The 14673-nt window shown below is 54.2% G+C and overlaps 1 protein-coding gene across 1 annotated transcript in view; it reads right to left on the bottom strand.

Moving 5' to 3' along the window:
• The window catches only part of SGIP1 (SH3GL interacting endocytic adaptor 1), a 54542-nt gene that overhangs the window by 25498 nt on the left and 14371 nt on the right, over positions 1–14673 (bottom strand). The window contains exons 3-12 of the mRNA XM_071436938.1: positions 11777–11801; positions 9275–9331; positions 8815–8869; positions 7814–7989; positions 5342–5353; positions 4831–4842; positions 3932–3956; positions 3525–3576; positions 2047–2132; positions 460–552 (exon numbers count right to left, since the gene is read on the bottom strand). Of these exons, the coding sequence (XP_071293039.1) occupies positions 460–552; positions 2047–2132; positions 3525–3576; positions 3932–3956; positions 4831–4842; positions 5342–5353; positions 7814–7989; positions 8815–8869; positions 9275–9331; positions 11777–11801 (593 nt within the window). The remainder of the gene's footprint in view (positions 1–459; positions 553–2046; positions 2133–3524; positions 3577–3931; positions 3957–4830; positions 4843–5341; positions 5354–7813; positions 7990–8814; positions 8870–9274; positions 9332–11776; positions 11802–14673) is intronic.

The raw sequence follows: 14673 nt of genomic DNA, 5'->3' as shown, positions 1-14673 counted from the left end.
TTCTCCCGTGCCCATCCCAAGTGGATTCAGGATGTGGATCCGGGATCGGGAACGCTGGGGCTAATTAACAGCGGCTAATTAACCAGCTGTGCTTTACAGGGGCATTTCTGCAGAGGAAATGGCTCCGCAGCTGCCCCGGGCGGTGGGAAAGCTGCAATAAAAATCCGGGGCTGGGGCTGTGCTGCTCTGCCTGACGTTATCCTGGAAAAACCGGTGCTTCCCACTTTTCCAGCCAAGTCACCTCGGCATGAACGTGCAGGATCAGGATCCACCCCATCCCTGCACCCCTTATCAGTCCCTCTCCCTCCTCCACCTCACAGTGCTGTCACCCAAGCCAAACAAAGGGGAAAAAAAACCCCTTTAATTTAAAATATCATGGAACTGCACAGCCTGGATGAGGACAGCTCAAATCTTTGGCCTGATTTCTGGATATATTAATTTATTTGCATGGCCACTTACTTCCAGTTGGAAAAGGTCTTGGAAGTTTTGGGGACTCTACGTTTGTGTTGATGGGCTGGACTGACCCCCATATCTCAGGCTGGTCCAGAGCAGCTGAAAAATCAAAAATAAACATTTGAAAACAATGAAAAACCCAAATATTTTCTTCCCATCACCCAAACACACGGATGAGACACTGAGGCTCTGGGAAAAGAGGGCCCAGACAGTGACAGAAACCTCATTAATTAAGGACAGGGGGTTCTGTAACGGTGGATAATTAAAATCCTGTCTGATTTTGAAGCAGGACATGCAATTAGTTTGACACTTATGCTGCTTGACAAACAAAACAATGCCAGGGATGGATTTGGAGGCTTATTATGGGAAGGAAAACATTGTATTGATGGCCAGAGTGGTCTGGAATTTTAGGATATGCAAACAAAAAAACCCATCAGGTAGCAAAATGAAAAGATAATTGTAATCCCAGAGAATAAAGGGGGTGGGGGGGGGAAGATATTTTCATGTATAATTTAGATTTCTTGGAGGTTTTGTGCAGAGAACTGCTTCCAAACGTTGTTTTGATTAAAAGAATTAACTGGAGGTGTTAATGACAGGACATAACGAGGCTACGAGGGCAGTGGCCCTCCAGGAGGAGGAGGAGATCTCTGGGAAGAACCCGCTCCAGGGCATGGATGGGGTTGGTTTTGGGGAAAACAAGTCTTGCAAGGCTCCTGTGCTTTGGGAAAGCTGGGAAAATCAGCTTTGGAAAGAAGCAAAGTGTCTCTGTGTTAAAGGAGGGAAAAATGACATTTTGAGATGGCATTTCCTAGGCATGGAGGGGTGCAAGGCTTGTCCAACAGCTGCCTCCAGAATCCTGGGTGGAGTTAAACCCCCCTGCTCCAGGGTGAAGGTTTGGCTGGAAAATGCTGAGTTTTGATATTCTTGAGCTGTTTGTTCCCTGTCAGGATCTCTCCCAGACCTCATAATTAACTAATTGACTTAAGCACTTGCTGTGTTTCCACCCAGCCTGAATTAACCCTGAACGTGGTCACCTGTCCTTCAACCCCTGCCTGGGCTCCTTCCTCTTGCAGCAGGAGGGCTGAGAACCTGGGAATCCGGGAATTGTCCAGCTTGGAAAAGCCCTCAGAGCCCGTGGAACTGCCAGCTCCACCCCTGCTCTTGTCCCCAAGTGCCACCTCCACACAGCTCTGAAATCCCTCCAGGAACGGGGACTCCACCCCTGCCAGGGCTGGAAAACCTTCCCATGTCCCTGACAGGAGATGCCACCGTGGCCCAAAGTCACCATGGACCCAAAGTCACCCACCATGGCCCCAAAGTCACCCACCATGGCCCCAAAGTCCCTCATCCCAGCCCCAAACTCCCTCGCCCTGTCACCAAACTCACATGCCCTGGGCCAAAGCTCACCAGGTCCCCAAAGTCCTTCACCCTGGCCCCAAACTCACCCACCCGGGCCCCAAACTCACTTGCCATGCCCCAAATGCCCTCACACCAGCCCCAAACTCCCTTGCCCTGTCCCCAAACTCATCCACCATGGCTCCAAACTCCCCTGTCCCAAAGTCCCCCTCCATGTCCCAAATGCCCCAAACTCACCATCCAGCTTGTGCTCCTCGAAGGCCGACTCCAGCGGGGGCCCGAAGAGCGGGGCCAGCGCCGCCGGGTCCTCCCCGGCCTTCTTGCTGTGGGGAGAGAGCACAGGGCAGCCATGAGGGACAGGTTTGTGGGGTTTGTGCAGTGAGAGAGCACAGGGCAGCCATGAGGGACAGGTTTGTGGGGTTTGTGGGGTTTGTGCGGTGAGAGAGCACAGGGCAGCCATGAGGGACAGGTTTGTGGGGTTTGTGGGGTTTGTGCGGTGAGAGAGCACAGGGCAGCCATGAGGGACAGGTTTGTGGGGTTTGTGTGGTGAGAGAGCACAAAGCGGCCATGAGGGACGGGTTTGTGGGGTTTGTGGAGTGAGAGAGCACAGGGCAGCCATGAGGGACAGGTTTGTGGGGTTTGTGGGGTGAGAGAGCACAGGGCAGCCATGAGGGGCAGGTTTGTGGGGTTTGTGAGGTTTGTGCGGTGAGAGAGCACAGGGCGGCCATGAGGGACAGGTTTGTGGGGTTTGTGGGGTGAGAGAGCACAGGGCGGCCATGAGGGACAGGTTTGTGGGGTTTGTGCGGTGAGAGAGCACAGGGCAGCCATGAGGGGCAGGTTTGGGTTTGTGGGGTGAAAGAGCACAAAGCGGCCATGAGGGACAGGTTTGTAGGGTGGGGTGAGAGGAGCACAGGGCAACCATGAGGGACAAGTTTGGGGTTCTCACCCCGTCTCTGAGACAAACACAAATATTTTTGAGGGCTTTTTTTACCCCAGACCAAGGAGGAGCTGGCCAAACACAGGGTTCCAGGTGGGGGAAAGGAGCAGCACCCCTGTGCCAACCCTGTGGTGCCACAGCAGCTGCTGGGACACCGAGTTGCTTTGGGATTAGTCAAAACCTCATGGAAAAGGATTAAAAAAATAAAAACTTGAGGTCTGGGCCATGCTCTGCTCCAACACACCTTGAGTCGACCCCTGGAGCTGCACAGGGCACATTCCCAGGGAGATTTGGCTTTATTCCATAAAAACTTGCATGTTTGCTGTCCTGAATCAATACACCCCCTCCAAAGCTTGGCCAGCTGCTCCCTATGGATCAGGCTGAAGGTGGCTTCCAGCAGGGAATGCCCTTGGAGAGCAGGGATGGGCACTGAGCATCCCAACCACCACCAGCCCCTCAGTACTGCCAAAATCCTGCAATGGTTTTGGGTGGAAAGACCTCAGAGCCCACCCAGTGCCACCCCTGCCATGGCAGGGACACCTCCCACTGTCCCAGGCTGCTCCAGCCTGGCCTTGGGCACTGCCAGGGATCCAGGGGGCAGCCAGAGCAAATCTGTGAATTCCATTCCTCCTCCTCCCAGGGAACAATTCCTTCCCAAAATCCCATCTGCCCCTCCAGCTTCCCATCCAGCACAGTGCAAGTGGGAATGTCCCAGTCCCAGTGGGGATGAGGAGCCTGAGCCTGGGATGGTCCCAGCCAGGACCATCCCTGCACTGACCTGGCGGGGTCTGGCGTGGGCGTGGAGCGCCGGGGCCGCGTGATCTCCTCACCTGGGACAGGACAGGACACACATGGATGAGAGTCAGAGCCATTCCCACCCCAGAGCAGCCCCCTGGTCCCCACACCCTCTGCTGGCAGGGGGGGTCACACCTGGTGTCCCAGGGATTCTGGCAGGAAAAATCTGCTTTTAATAAATACAGATTTATTTCTGTGCAGAGCTGAATCAGGGAACTGCTCTGCTGCAGATGTTCCCCACACCTTCTCCAGGGAAAGCTTTTGGGAGCCACCAGCTCTGCCAGGATCATTTTAACCAAATTTAACTCACTCCTTTTCCCACCCCCACTCCCCAAACCCCCCCAGGAGGTGCAAGGAGTGCTGGTTTTATGGACTGCAGGAGATACTTACTGGATAAATTCCTTTTAATCGTCCCCTGGAAGGAGAAACACAGGGATCAGTGGGATGCATGGGGACAGGGGTGCGTGGCAGTTGTCACCCCAGGAGCAAAGCAGCCCAGCAGAGGTGGCAAGAGCTGTCTGAGGGGACATGTCCTGCAGGAGCCTGAGCTCCAGGGAGCAGAAAACCCTGCAGGAAATTGCTGAGCCACACAAAGGCACCGCTGGCAGCTCTGCTGTGCCCAGGGCCACCTCCACAGGGGCTGGGAATGGGCACATGCACTGCCATGGGCAGCTGTGCCAGGGGCTCGTGGGGCAGAAGCCAAACCCTCCCAGCCATGGCAGTGGGGACACCCCAGAACCAGAGCGGGGTCTCCAGGGATCCCCATCACTGAGGGCCCTCAGGGCTATCACTGGGTGTCTCAGACATCTCTTATGGAAAATCCTTGCCTTAGGATTTTTCCTCCTGAGAAGCTGAGAGGCCTCAGGAACAAAATGCAAACAATGGTTATCTGCTGCTGTGGAATGCAACAGGTGGGTCTGGGATTGGCTCATGTGGTTGTTTCTGATTAATGGCCAATCACAGCCCAGCTGGCTCAGACTCTGTCCAAGCCACAAGCCTTTGTTATCATTCTTTCTTATTCTATTCTTAGCCAGCCTTCTGATGAAATACTTTCTTCTATTCTTTTAGTATAGTTTTAATATAATATATATCATAAAATAATAACCCAGCCTTCTGAAACATGGAGTCAGATCCTCGTCTCTTCCCTCATCCTGGGACCCCTGTGAGCACGGTCACAACTGGGGTGACACAAGGGGCTGTGTGACACCCCTGGCAGCTGTCCCCATGCCCTGTGCCCCCCCAGAGCCCAGTATGAGCAGGGACCCCCGTGCCCCCCTCCCAGTTCTTACCGGGCTGCGCCGCTGCGGTCAGCGAGAGGGGAGAGAAGAGACACCTGGTCAGAGAGTGACACGTCAGCACCCCAGGGCCCCAGCTGCCACCACCACGCCTTGGGGGCCACCCTGGGACAGCCCCCCAGGGGAACCCGAGGCCTGGGAAATGGGGGGATCTCCCCCCTGGAAGCTGAGTTCTCTTGGAGAAACCCCAGTGGCACCACGGATGGGTTTCCTGCCTTCTTCTCCCTTTGAATGTGCCCCAGTCCAGGTAAAACCGAGCCCTTACACACCTGGTCCAAATTCTTGGACCTCAAACTACATCCCCAAAGCAATCTCAGAGCCAAGCCCAGCTCTATTTTTACACATTCTATTTTAAAACACTCTAAGTCAGCAATAAAGGAAATTAAACTTCATTCTAGAAGGGCAGGATTTGTTATTTGCTTTTGGCATTTCAGCTCGAGACAGGACAAGAGCACACACAAAGCTGGGTTAAAATATTCCAGGAGATAAAAATTGCATTTCTTACCGGACTTTTCCTCTAAAAGGAGGCAGAGAGAGAGAAAAAAGAAGGAATGAGAAGGTGAGGGATTTTTTTATAAAGAAGAATCAAAGATTTGTGTCAGGTTAAAGACAAAGCAGAGGGACAGGAGTGCTCCAGCTTCACCCCTCACGTGGGAGACTGGAGGGAGAGGGAGCATTTGGAAATGGAAAAGTTGTGTCTGAGCCATTTTAGGGGAAGAATTCCATTGTTTTATCATGACAGGCCCTGCTGGCCATTCCCAGTTAAGGCACCAGAACTCCCAGTCCAGAGGGCTGGGAATGATGGTGACTATGGAGAAGGCATCTGGATGCCCAGAGCAGCTGTGGCTGCCCCTGGATCCCTGGCAGTGCCCAAGGCCAGGCTGGAGCAGCCTGGGACAGTGGGAGGTGTCCCTGCCATGGAATAGGATGGGATTTTAGGTCCCTCCCAGCCCAATCCATGGGATTTATGATCTCCTTCCCAGCAGTTCCAGAGCAGGGCTTTGTGGCTGGTTTGGGAGAGAAGACAAGTCCAGGATGAGGGCAGGGACCTGGCAGTGAATCCTGGAATTCCTGTGGATGCCTGGCAGTGAATCCTGGGATTCCTGCAGGTTTCTGCAGGCAGCTCCTGCCCGGGGCTCTGGTGCTTTCCTGGCCCATCTGCTCCCTTGGCTGCATGTCCTGGCTTTGGGATCCTCCTGCTCAGCCTCGGGGGCTTTCCCTGAGCACATTCCAGGGAGGCTCCAACCCAGCCCAGGGATCCCCTCCAGCCCAGCACCCAAATCCCTCAGCCCACCCCACACTGGGATCCTCCTCACCCCTCCCCAAACCCCCCAACCTCAGCAGGAAAAACACCACGGGAAAAGGGAGACAAAAGTCCTATTTGGTAAAATGCACATTCCACCAGAATTTGGTTTTCCTAATATTATTATCATCAATATTAAATTGTTCCTTTTGAGATTGGGTTTTCCCCCCTCTTTTTGTGCTTCCCAAAGCATCCAGCTGCCATTTCTAATCCTGGAATGCCAACAAACAGGGACTCCCTGGTTGGGAAGCAGAAACAAAGCTCATGGATTTTGTTTGACTTTGGCTTGGAGAGCCATTCACACTCCAGACCCAGGTTATTTATAAATCATGGAAAGCTTTGTCTGGGAAGTCACTTCAGCCCACACCAAAACCTCCTGAAAGCCCAGAATCCCATCTTTTCATGGCTGAACAGATTGGGATGAGCCAACAGGAATCTTAACAAGCTCAGGAAAAGCAGAGGGGGATAGACTTTATGCCAGGATGGGCTAAAGAAAAATGAGCTTTCCTTCCAGGAACCTGGATTCCCCTCCAGGGTGGGAAATATCCCTCTAAAACCCCATGGAAAACCCCACAGATGCTTCCCTTGGCTAGGGAATCAGGGCAAGACCCTGAATGATGACAACTGAAAATTCCTCTTTTTCCTCACTGAAAAATGAGGATAAGAGAGGGAAAATAAAAAAATCAGGGAATGATACATCCTGATCTCTTTTATGAGCAGGAAAGGGAATTTTCGAGATGTTTTGTACTGGAAACATCATTTCAATACATTTGAGCAACACCTGCAGACCAGACCCCAAAATAAGGACACCAAAGCCAAGTAGGACATCAGCTCCCACAGAGTTTGGGATGATCCCAGTGCAGCACCACTACCACAGTGCAGCTGGTTTGCAGCTGCCAGATAAATTTGGTCATATCAGACCCCCAAACTCCACCAGCTTAGGAGCAAAGCAAATCCCCAGACAAGGCAAGGATCGGTTGAGTTCAAATGTACACAGAGGACCCTCAGCCAGCCCCATCTGATCCTAAATGCAAATATCACGGGCTGAGGACCTGGGTGGTGCAGAGATCCTGACCCATCAGATATCCATAGGAATTTTGAATCCCCTATAAAAGGGGCTGCCATAATAAACTCTTGGCTGGATAATTAACTGCAAGATGCAAATGGAGCAGAACTGATCCCAGGGACAGAGCCCGTGCCCGGCCGTGCATTTTGGGGCCATTTTGGTTCATCTTGGGTGCAGCCCTGGCTGGGCTCTTGTGCTGCCCAAGGTGGATCCATGGAGGAGATGCTTGGAATAAATCCCTGCTTTATTCTGGAGCTCTGCCCAGCCTCTGCTCTGGGGCAGCCTGCACAAGGCACCAACATCACCAAATTTATCTGGCAGCTTCAAACCAGGTGCACTGGGACACACCAGGGGCCGGGGAAGGCCGGGGAAGGCCGGGGAAGGCCGGGGAAGGCCGGGGAAGGCCGGGGAAGGCCGGGGAAGGCCGGGGAAGGCCGGGGAAGGCCGGGGAAGGCCGGGGAAGGCCGGGGAAGAGTGGGGAAGAGTGGGGAAGAGTGGGGAAGAGTGGGGAAGAGTGGGGAAGAGTGGGGAAGAGTGGGGAAGAGTGGGGAAGAGTGGGGAAGAGTGGGGAAGAGTGGGGAAGAGTGGGGAAGAGTGGGGGGACTCACCACGGGGGATGGAGAAAGTGCAATGTTGCCGATGGAGGCTTTGAGCTCGTCCACGGTGGCGGCGCTGCGCAGGACGTCCTTGGCCTGCAGGGGCTTGATTTTGATGTTGAATTTCTTGTGCGCCTCCTCCTCCTCCTCTGACTCGCTGGAGGAGTAGAAGTGCTTTCCTTTGGTAGGTACAGCTCAGTTAAGGAATTTTCTTCCCTCGGTGTTCCCGGCTTGCTGGAGAGCAGGAATTTAGTGATCCCAAAATGCTGATCCCAAAAGGGAGGGATAATCCTGTGCTGGGACTGCCACTACTGCGTCCCTGTGCAGCCAGAGCATGAGGAGCTGCTGCTCTCAGGGATAAATCCAGCCCAGGGGTTTGGTTTATGAATCCATGTCTGGATTTCATGGAATTGTTCAGGTTATGAGACGATCCAGTCCAACCATCCCCCAGCACTGCCACGTCCCCAAGTGCCACATGCACATGGATTTTAAATCACTCCAGGCATGGGGACTCCACCCCTGCCCTGGGCAGCTGTGCCAATGCCTGACTAGCCTTTTCCATGGAGAAAATTCTCCCATGGAGAAATTTTCCCAATATCCAACTTAAACCTCCCCTGGAACTTGAGGCTGTTTGCCCTTCTCCTGTCCCTGTTCCCTGGGAGCAGATCCTGACTCCACCTGGCTCCACCCTCCTTGACAAGAGCCAGAAGCTCCTCCCTGATCCTCCTTTTCTTCAGGATAATCACGGACATTTTGGTCTCCATGGAGCATCCCGTGGGATGTTCCCCCACTCCTCATTTCACAGCAGTGAATCAAAGACAACTCAAAAGCCTCAGGTAATTGAGCTTAATCTGTGGAGAGCCAGCTCCAAATGAAAATCAAAAGGTGGAAATAAATAATTGTAATTAATAATAAATACTAACAGTGACATAAAAAGAGCCAGAGGCCTGCCTGTGAGCCCAGCTCCTGTTACAGGCTGTAACCCAAGAGGCAAAGCCAAAACCAAAGGATATATCCTGGTTCCTCGGGTCGGATGCTGTATCCCTCCTCATCCAGCTCAGGGGAGTTCTGGATAGGCAACAAAACAAAACCAACAGAAAAATGAGGAATGTTCATTCCTGGAAAGCTGGAGCAGCTCTTCCCTCCTGTGGGAAAGGATGTCCTGCACAGCCCAAGCCCCTGGGGTCCCACAGAGCAAAGGGCACCTCACATTCCACGATTCATTTTGCAGAAGGAAATGTTTTAATCCTTGTTGAGAAATCAAAGTTTTCTATGGATAAACTGCAACGTCCCATGGGCCAGGACAGGGCTCCCCAGAGCCACCTCATCCCTGGGAATTCTGGCTGACCTGCAGGTATGGAATTGGGGTCTGGACAGAGCTGGTTTCACCCAAAGAGCCCAAAATGAGTGTGGGAAGAGCCTGGGGGTCCATTGGGATGCAGCTGGGGCAGGGAAGCTCCAGGGGACACTTACATATCTGTCCCAGTCGATCTCTGCATAAAATCCATTTGGGGCTCCATTGGTTTTCTTCTGGAAAGGAAAATTCCCAAGATTCAAATGGAGGAAGCAGGAGCCCAGCACATCCCATAGCAGATGCTGTTATCCCACACCAGAAACCCAACAGCATTCCCCATCTCTGGGGTTCTCCCATCCCAGAGAAATGAAAGGAGGTGGGGGTTTGAATACTCCTCAGGTGGCCACCCAACATTCCTTAGGGAAAAGTGAGGAAAGGGCTGATTCTCCCTGTGCTGGGATCTTCCAGCCCTTGGGAAGCTCCCAAAGCCAGTAAGGCAGGGAAACTTATGGGGAAACATTTCCTGGGAGACAAAACCCCTTCCCCAAGAAAGAGCAATCCCAGGAAGGAGTCAGATCCTGTTATCCCACATGCCAGGCGTTGTGAATTTGGGATGGAGCAGTGGGATGAGTCCATGCCATGAAATACCAACACACACAGGAACTGCTGCTTGGCATTGAGGGAATTCCATTTGGAAGAGGCTCCAGGCATCCCTCACCTCTAGAACCCTTTCCTGGTTGGCTCTGGGCACCCAAACCCACCCAAATTCCCACAGCCACCACGGTTTTGGGCACCTAAATGGGACAATCCAGCTCCCTTGAGCTTCCAGGGGGACCATTCCCACCCCAGCTCCCTCCGAGGGGCTGGCAGGATGCACTCCCTGATCCAGGGCTGTGTGCAGCCCCTCACCTCCGCAGCTCTGGGTGGAGCAGCTCCCTTGGGAGCTCAGTTGAGGAGGGAAAACCTCCCCTGGGTTCTGTTCCGTGGGAATTCTGGGTGCTGCTCCAGGGGATTCCTGCTTTTCCCCCATCCATTTGTATTTAACCCCATTTCCATGGGCCTGGCTGACCCTAAATGGATTTTCCTGCGCTCTGGGTTCCAAACCAAGGGTGGCTCCCTATTTTCCACAGCCCTGTGGGAGCTGGGGGCCGAGCTCAGTTGTCCTTACCCCGTTTTTATTTCCTCCTTCCCGCGTGCCCTCGGCTTTGCTATTGGAGGTTGGATCATTGGGATGAGGGCTGGGCTGCTGCAAGGTGGGGGTGGCACAAAAAGGGTTAAAACAGCTGCTCCTTGGCTGTTTCTTTGGGTTTTCTTTTCAAATGTGCAAAACTAAGTTTTAGGAACCAGAGAACACGGATTTGTCAGGAAAAGAAGGCTCAGCTGTGGCTCCACCAGGATTGAAGGTGGATTTTCCTGTGGGCTCTATTCAGCAGTCAGGATTTGCCTCCTGGCCACTCCAGTGGCTGCAAAAATGATGTGGAAAAGGGTCTAGAGGATGAAAAATGATATTAAATGTCTCCATGGCCAATCCCTCTGCCTCAAACACCTCCAGGAGCTTCGTTTTGTCCCCTAAAAATTGCATTTCTGCATCCTTGGAGAGGACACCTGAGGTCCCTCTGCCCACACCTGGCGAGGAAAAGCTGCCCATGGGATTTCTGCTGGAAGAGGGAACAGCCTGGGGGTGCTCCCTGGATACTCCCAGAACTAAAATTGGAAAAACCCTCCAGGATCATCCAGCCCAAGCTGTGTCCATCCCCACCTTGACACCAAGTGCCACATCCAGGTGTGGACACCTCCAGGGATGGGGACTCCAAACCTCCCTGAACACCCTTTCTGTGGAGAAATTCCTCCTGATATCCAGCCTAAACCTGCTATTTGTTAATTTATCCCACCTCAACCTGCTATTTATTAATTGATCCAGCCTAAGCCTGCTCTTTATTAATTTATCTCTGCTGAATAGAGCCCTGCTGAAGGAACTACCTTTACTTTCATCTCTATTTCCTAACAAGCAGCTTAAAAACACAGGGAGTGCCCAAAGCCAAGGATTTTGGGTCAGACTGGGGGTAAAATAAGATGATTTCTTGCAAGGAGCAGCTTGCCCCCCAAATTTTTATCTTTTTAAAAGATACCCCAGCACTGCTTTCCCTGCTGTGCCTCACAAGGGGCTCATCTTTATTTTGAGGTGAAATTCTAAAATCTGGTTTTGCTGAAGAAATAAAGCCCAGTCTGAACCCAGAATATTTTTTATATCAAACACTAAAGGAGACAGGGCCCATCTCCTACCCAGCTCTAGCAGGGACATTTCAGTCTAACACCAGGAATAAAAGCAGCAATAATTAAAAAACAAAAACAAACCAACAAACCACAAACATCTCCTGGTTTTCAGGTTAATATAGAAAATAAAAATAGAGGTTGGAAACAGCTGCTCTGGCAATGAACTCCTCAGGCAGCAAATCTGGCCCAAGCCAATTAGCAGGGGTGGAAACGAGGATGAGGAGCTGGGCTTTAGCAGGACACCTGCTCCCTCTGCCCCTGGCACTCCTCAGGCCTCCCTCTGTTGGTATTTTTATAGGAAAACTGGAATTTGCCTTTTTTTAAAGGTTTATTTTCTATATTAAACAGAAAGCTGCTCACAAATGCTGATGGTGGTGGAAGGGGAGGTGACACTGGGCAATACTCACGATGCCATCCCTGTCCGGTGACCCTCTGGAAAGAACAGAAAAAAAGAGCAGTGTTAGTGCCCAGTAACTTGTGGAAATGAAATTTTAAATTTTAAAATTAATTAATGGCAGCAAAACCTGGAGTTATGAGCACCTCCGAGTTACCTGCACCTCGTGGAACCCACACAAGGTCACAGAATTTTTTCCCTCGTGTTATCAGCTGATAAATTTTAGGTTTATCAGGAAATAAAGGGCTGGGGCTGGCACTGTCCCAGCTGGCTCCTGCACCATCCCACAGCCTCATCCCTGCCCGTGTCCATCGCTAGCAGGGGACAGGAGTCCCACTGGAGGAATTCCAGGCTTTCTCTCTGCCAGAAGGACAGACACTGCTCTGCCGAGTGCATCGGGGGCTGCCGAGGCTCCCCAGGGACCCTGATCCCGGCTGCCCATGGGATTTGGGATCGGGGCTGGCTCAGGCAGCTCTGCAGGGGATGCCGGGATTTAGGGAATGCCGGGATTTAGGGAATGCCAATGTCCATGGGATGCAGACGGGCGCCTCCCGCACATCCCGGGTTCCCCGCACCGCCAGGGAAGCGCCCCCGGCCCACACCTGGCTGGGGCACCAGGGAATCCTGCTGGGAGCCTCTGCTTCCACAGGGAATAACGCCAGCCCGGAAAGCTCTCCAGCTAATCCATGCTGTGTCCCCTCTCTCCTATTCAGGCTCCATCTCCTTGCACAAAAGTCCCCGAAATCCTTTGGAAGTGGCAAAAATCCTTTCTGCTGTTATGTTCCCCCTCACTGCGTGAGCCCCAGCACAGGGGGTGTCACCTCCTGCTCCGACCCTGGCTGGAATTGCTGGGGAGACCTTTCCTACAGCGGCTCCAGCAGGACCATTCCAGACCCATCAGCAGCTCCAGGGACCCCGGCGAGGTGTCCTGGGAGGGCGGTGACCGGGGGTGGCCGCAGGGTGTGGCAGATGCCACCATCCCCGCCTTCTCCCGCTCTATTCCAGCCTCTTCTCTCCCGGTCCCATCCCTGCCCTTCTCTCCCGGTTCCATCCCTGTCCTTCCTCTCCCTCCTCTCCCGGTTCCATCCCTCCTTCCTCTCCCTTCTCTCCCGGTTCCGTCCCTGCCCTTGTCTCCCTTCTCGCCCGGTTCCATCCCTGTCCTTCCTCTCCCTTGTCTCCCGGTTCCATCCCTGTCCTTCCTCTCCCTTGTCTCCCGGTTCCATCCCTGTCCTTCCTCTCCCTTCTCTCCCGGTTCCATCCCTGCCCTTCTCTCCCTTCTCGCCCGGTTCCATCCCTGTCCTTCCTCTCCCTTGTCTCCCGGTTCCATCCCTGTCCTTCCTCTCCCTTCTCTCCCGGTTCCGTCCCTGCCCTTGTCTCCCTTCTCGCCCGGTTCCATCCCCGCTGCTGCCGGCGGGGATTTGGAGAGCGCCCAAAGCCCCCGGGGCCGTGCCCGCGCCGTGACCCCGCCGTGCTAATCACTGCTGCTGCTGCTAATTGCAGCGTGCTCCGGGCTGGCCTCGCCGCGACCTCCGCCGCAGCCGGGGATCCCTCCCGGGCCCGCCGCAGCTCCCCAGCCCGCCGGGAACACCGGGATCGGGATGGAATGGGAGGGAGGGAACAGCGGGTTCGGGATGGGGTGGAAGGGAGGGAGCAGCGGGATCGGGATGGGATGGAGGGAACCACGGGATCGGGATGGAATGGGATGGGATGGATTGGAGGGAGCAACAGGATCCGGATGGGATGGAGGGAGCAGTGGAATCGGGACAGGATGGATTGGAGGGAGCCGCGGGATCGGGATGGGATGGGATGGAGGGAGCCGCGGGATCGGGATGGGATGGGATGGAGGGAGCCGCGGGATCGGGATGGGATGGGATGGAGGGAGCCGCGGGATCGGGATGGGATGGATTGGAGGGAGCCGCGGGATCGGGATGGAGCCAAGCGAATCCCAGCGCTGGATAAGGCAGCGCCCAGCCCCGGTTCCAGCGGTTTCCCAAGGGAAGGAGAAGCAAAAGGAGCCTCACTCCGGCCCATCGGGATAAAGGATGGATGAACTCACACCCAGCTGGAGCTCCTGGCTGTCCCACAGCTCGGTGGGTGGGTGCCACCACCCCTGGGGACAGCAGGATGGCACCTCGGGGCTGCACCTCCCTCTTTGGGGATGTGCTCCATGTGTCCCTGGTCTCTGCAGCAGGAAAAGCCCAGCAAAGACACCAGGGCCACCTGGCCAGGCCTGTCCCTTGGCATGGGAAACCTCCAAGCAGCTCCCAGCAGGACACAAAACTGCTCAGGGGAACAAATCCAAGTGGAGTTAAAGGAAAAACCTTGGAGTTTCTGCTGACCATGAAACACCTGAGCAGAGCTGCAGGAGGGGACTCCCTGCTGCCCGTCCCCTGCTGTCCCCAGGACATGGTGGCACAGGCTCCTTGGCCACAACACTTGGGGACATCCACCCCAAAGCACAGCAGTGGCTGCTGAGAATCATGGAATCGTTTGGGTTGGAAAACCCCGCAGAGATCATCAAACCCAACCATTCCCAGCACTGCCACGGCCACCTCATGTCCCCAAGTGCCACATCCACAGGGATTTTGAACCTCTCCAGGGATGGGGACTCCTGGGCAGCTGTGCCAGGGCTGGAGAACCCTTTCTGTGAAGAAATATTCCCAAAATCCACCCTGAGCTCCGTTCCCTCTGCTCCTGTCCCTGTGCCCTGGAGCAGAGCCCGACCCCCCGGCTGTGCCCTCCTGGCAGGAGCTGTGCAGAGCCACAAGGGCCCCTGAGCCTCCTTTGCTCCAGGCTCAGCCCCTGCCCAGCTCCCTCAGGGATTCTGCAGCCCCTGCCCGGCTCCCTCAGGGATTCTGCAGCCCCTGCCCAGCTCCCTCAGGGATTCTGCAGCCCCTGCCCAGCTCCCTC

The sequence above is a fragment of the Agelaius tricolor genome, unplaced genomic scaffold, assembly GCF_023055355.1.
Source record: "Agelaius tricolor isolate 1412-34295 unplaced genomic scaffold, bAgeTri1.0.p SCAF_11, whole genome shotgun sequence".
Lineage (NCBI taxonomy): Eukaryota > Metazoa > Chordata > Aves > Passeriformes > Icteridae > Agelaius > Agelaius tricolor.
Note: the sequence above shows the minus strand (reverse complement) of the source record. Positions and strands in the feature narration are given on the sequence as shown.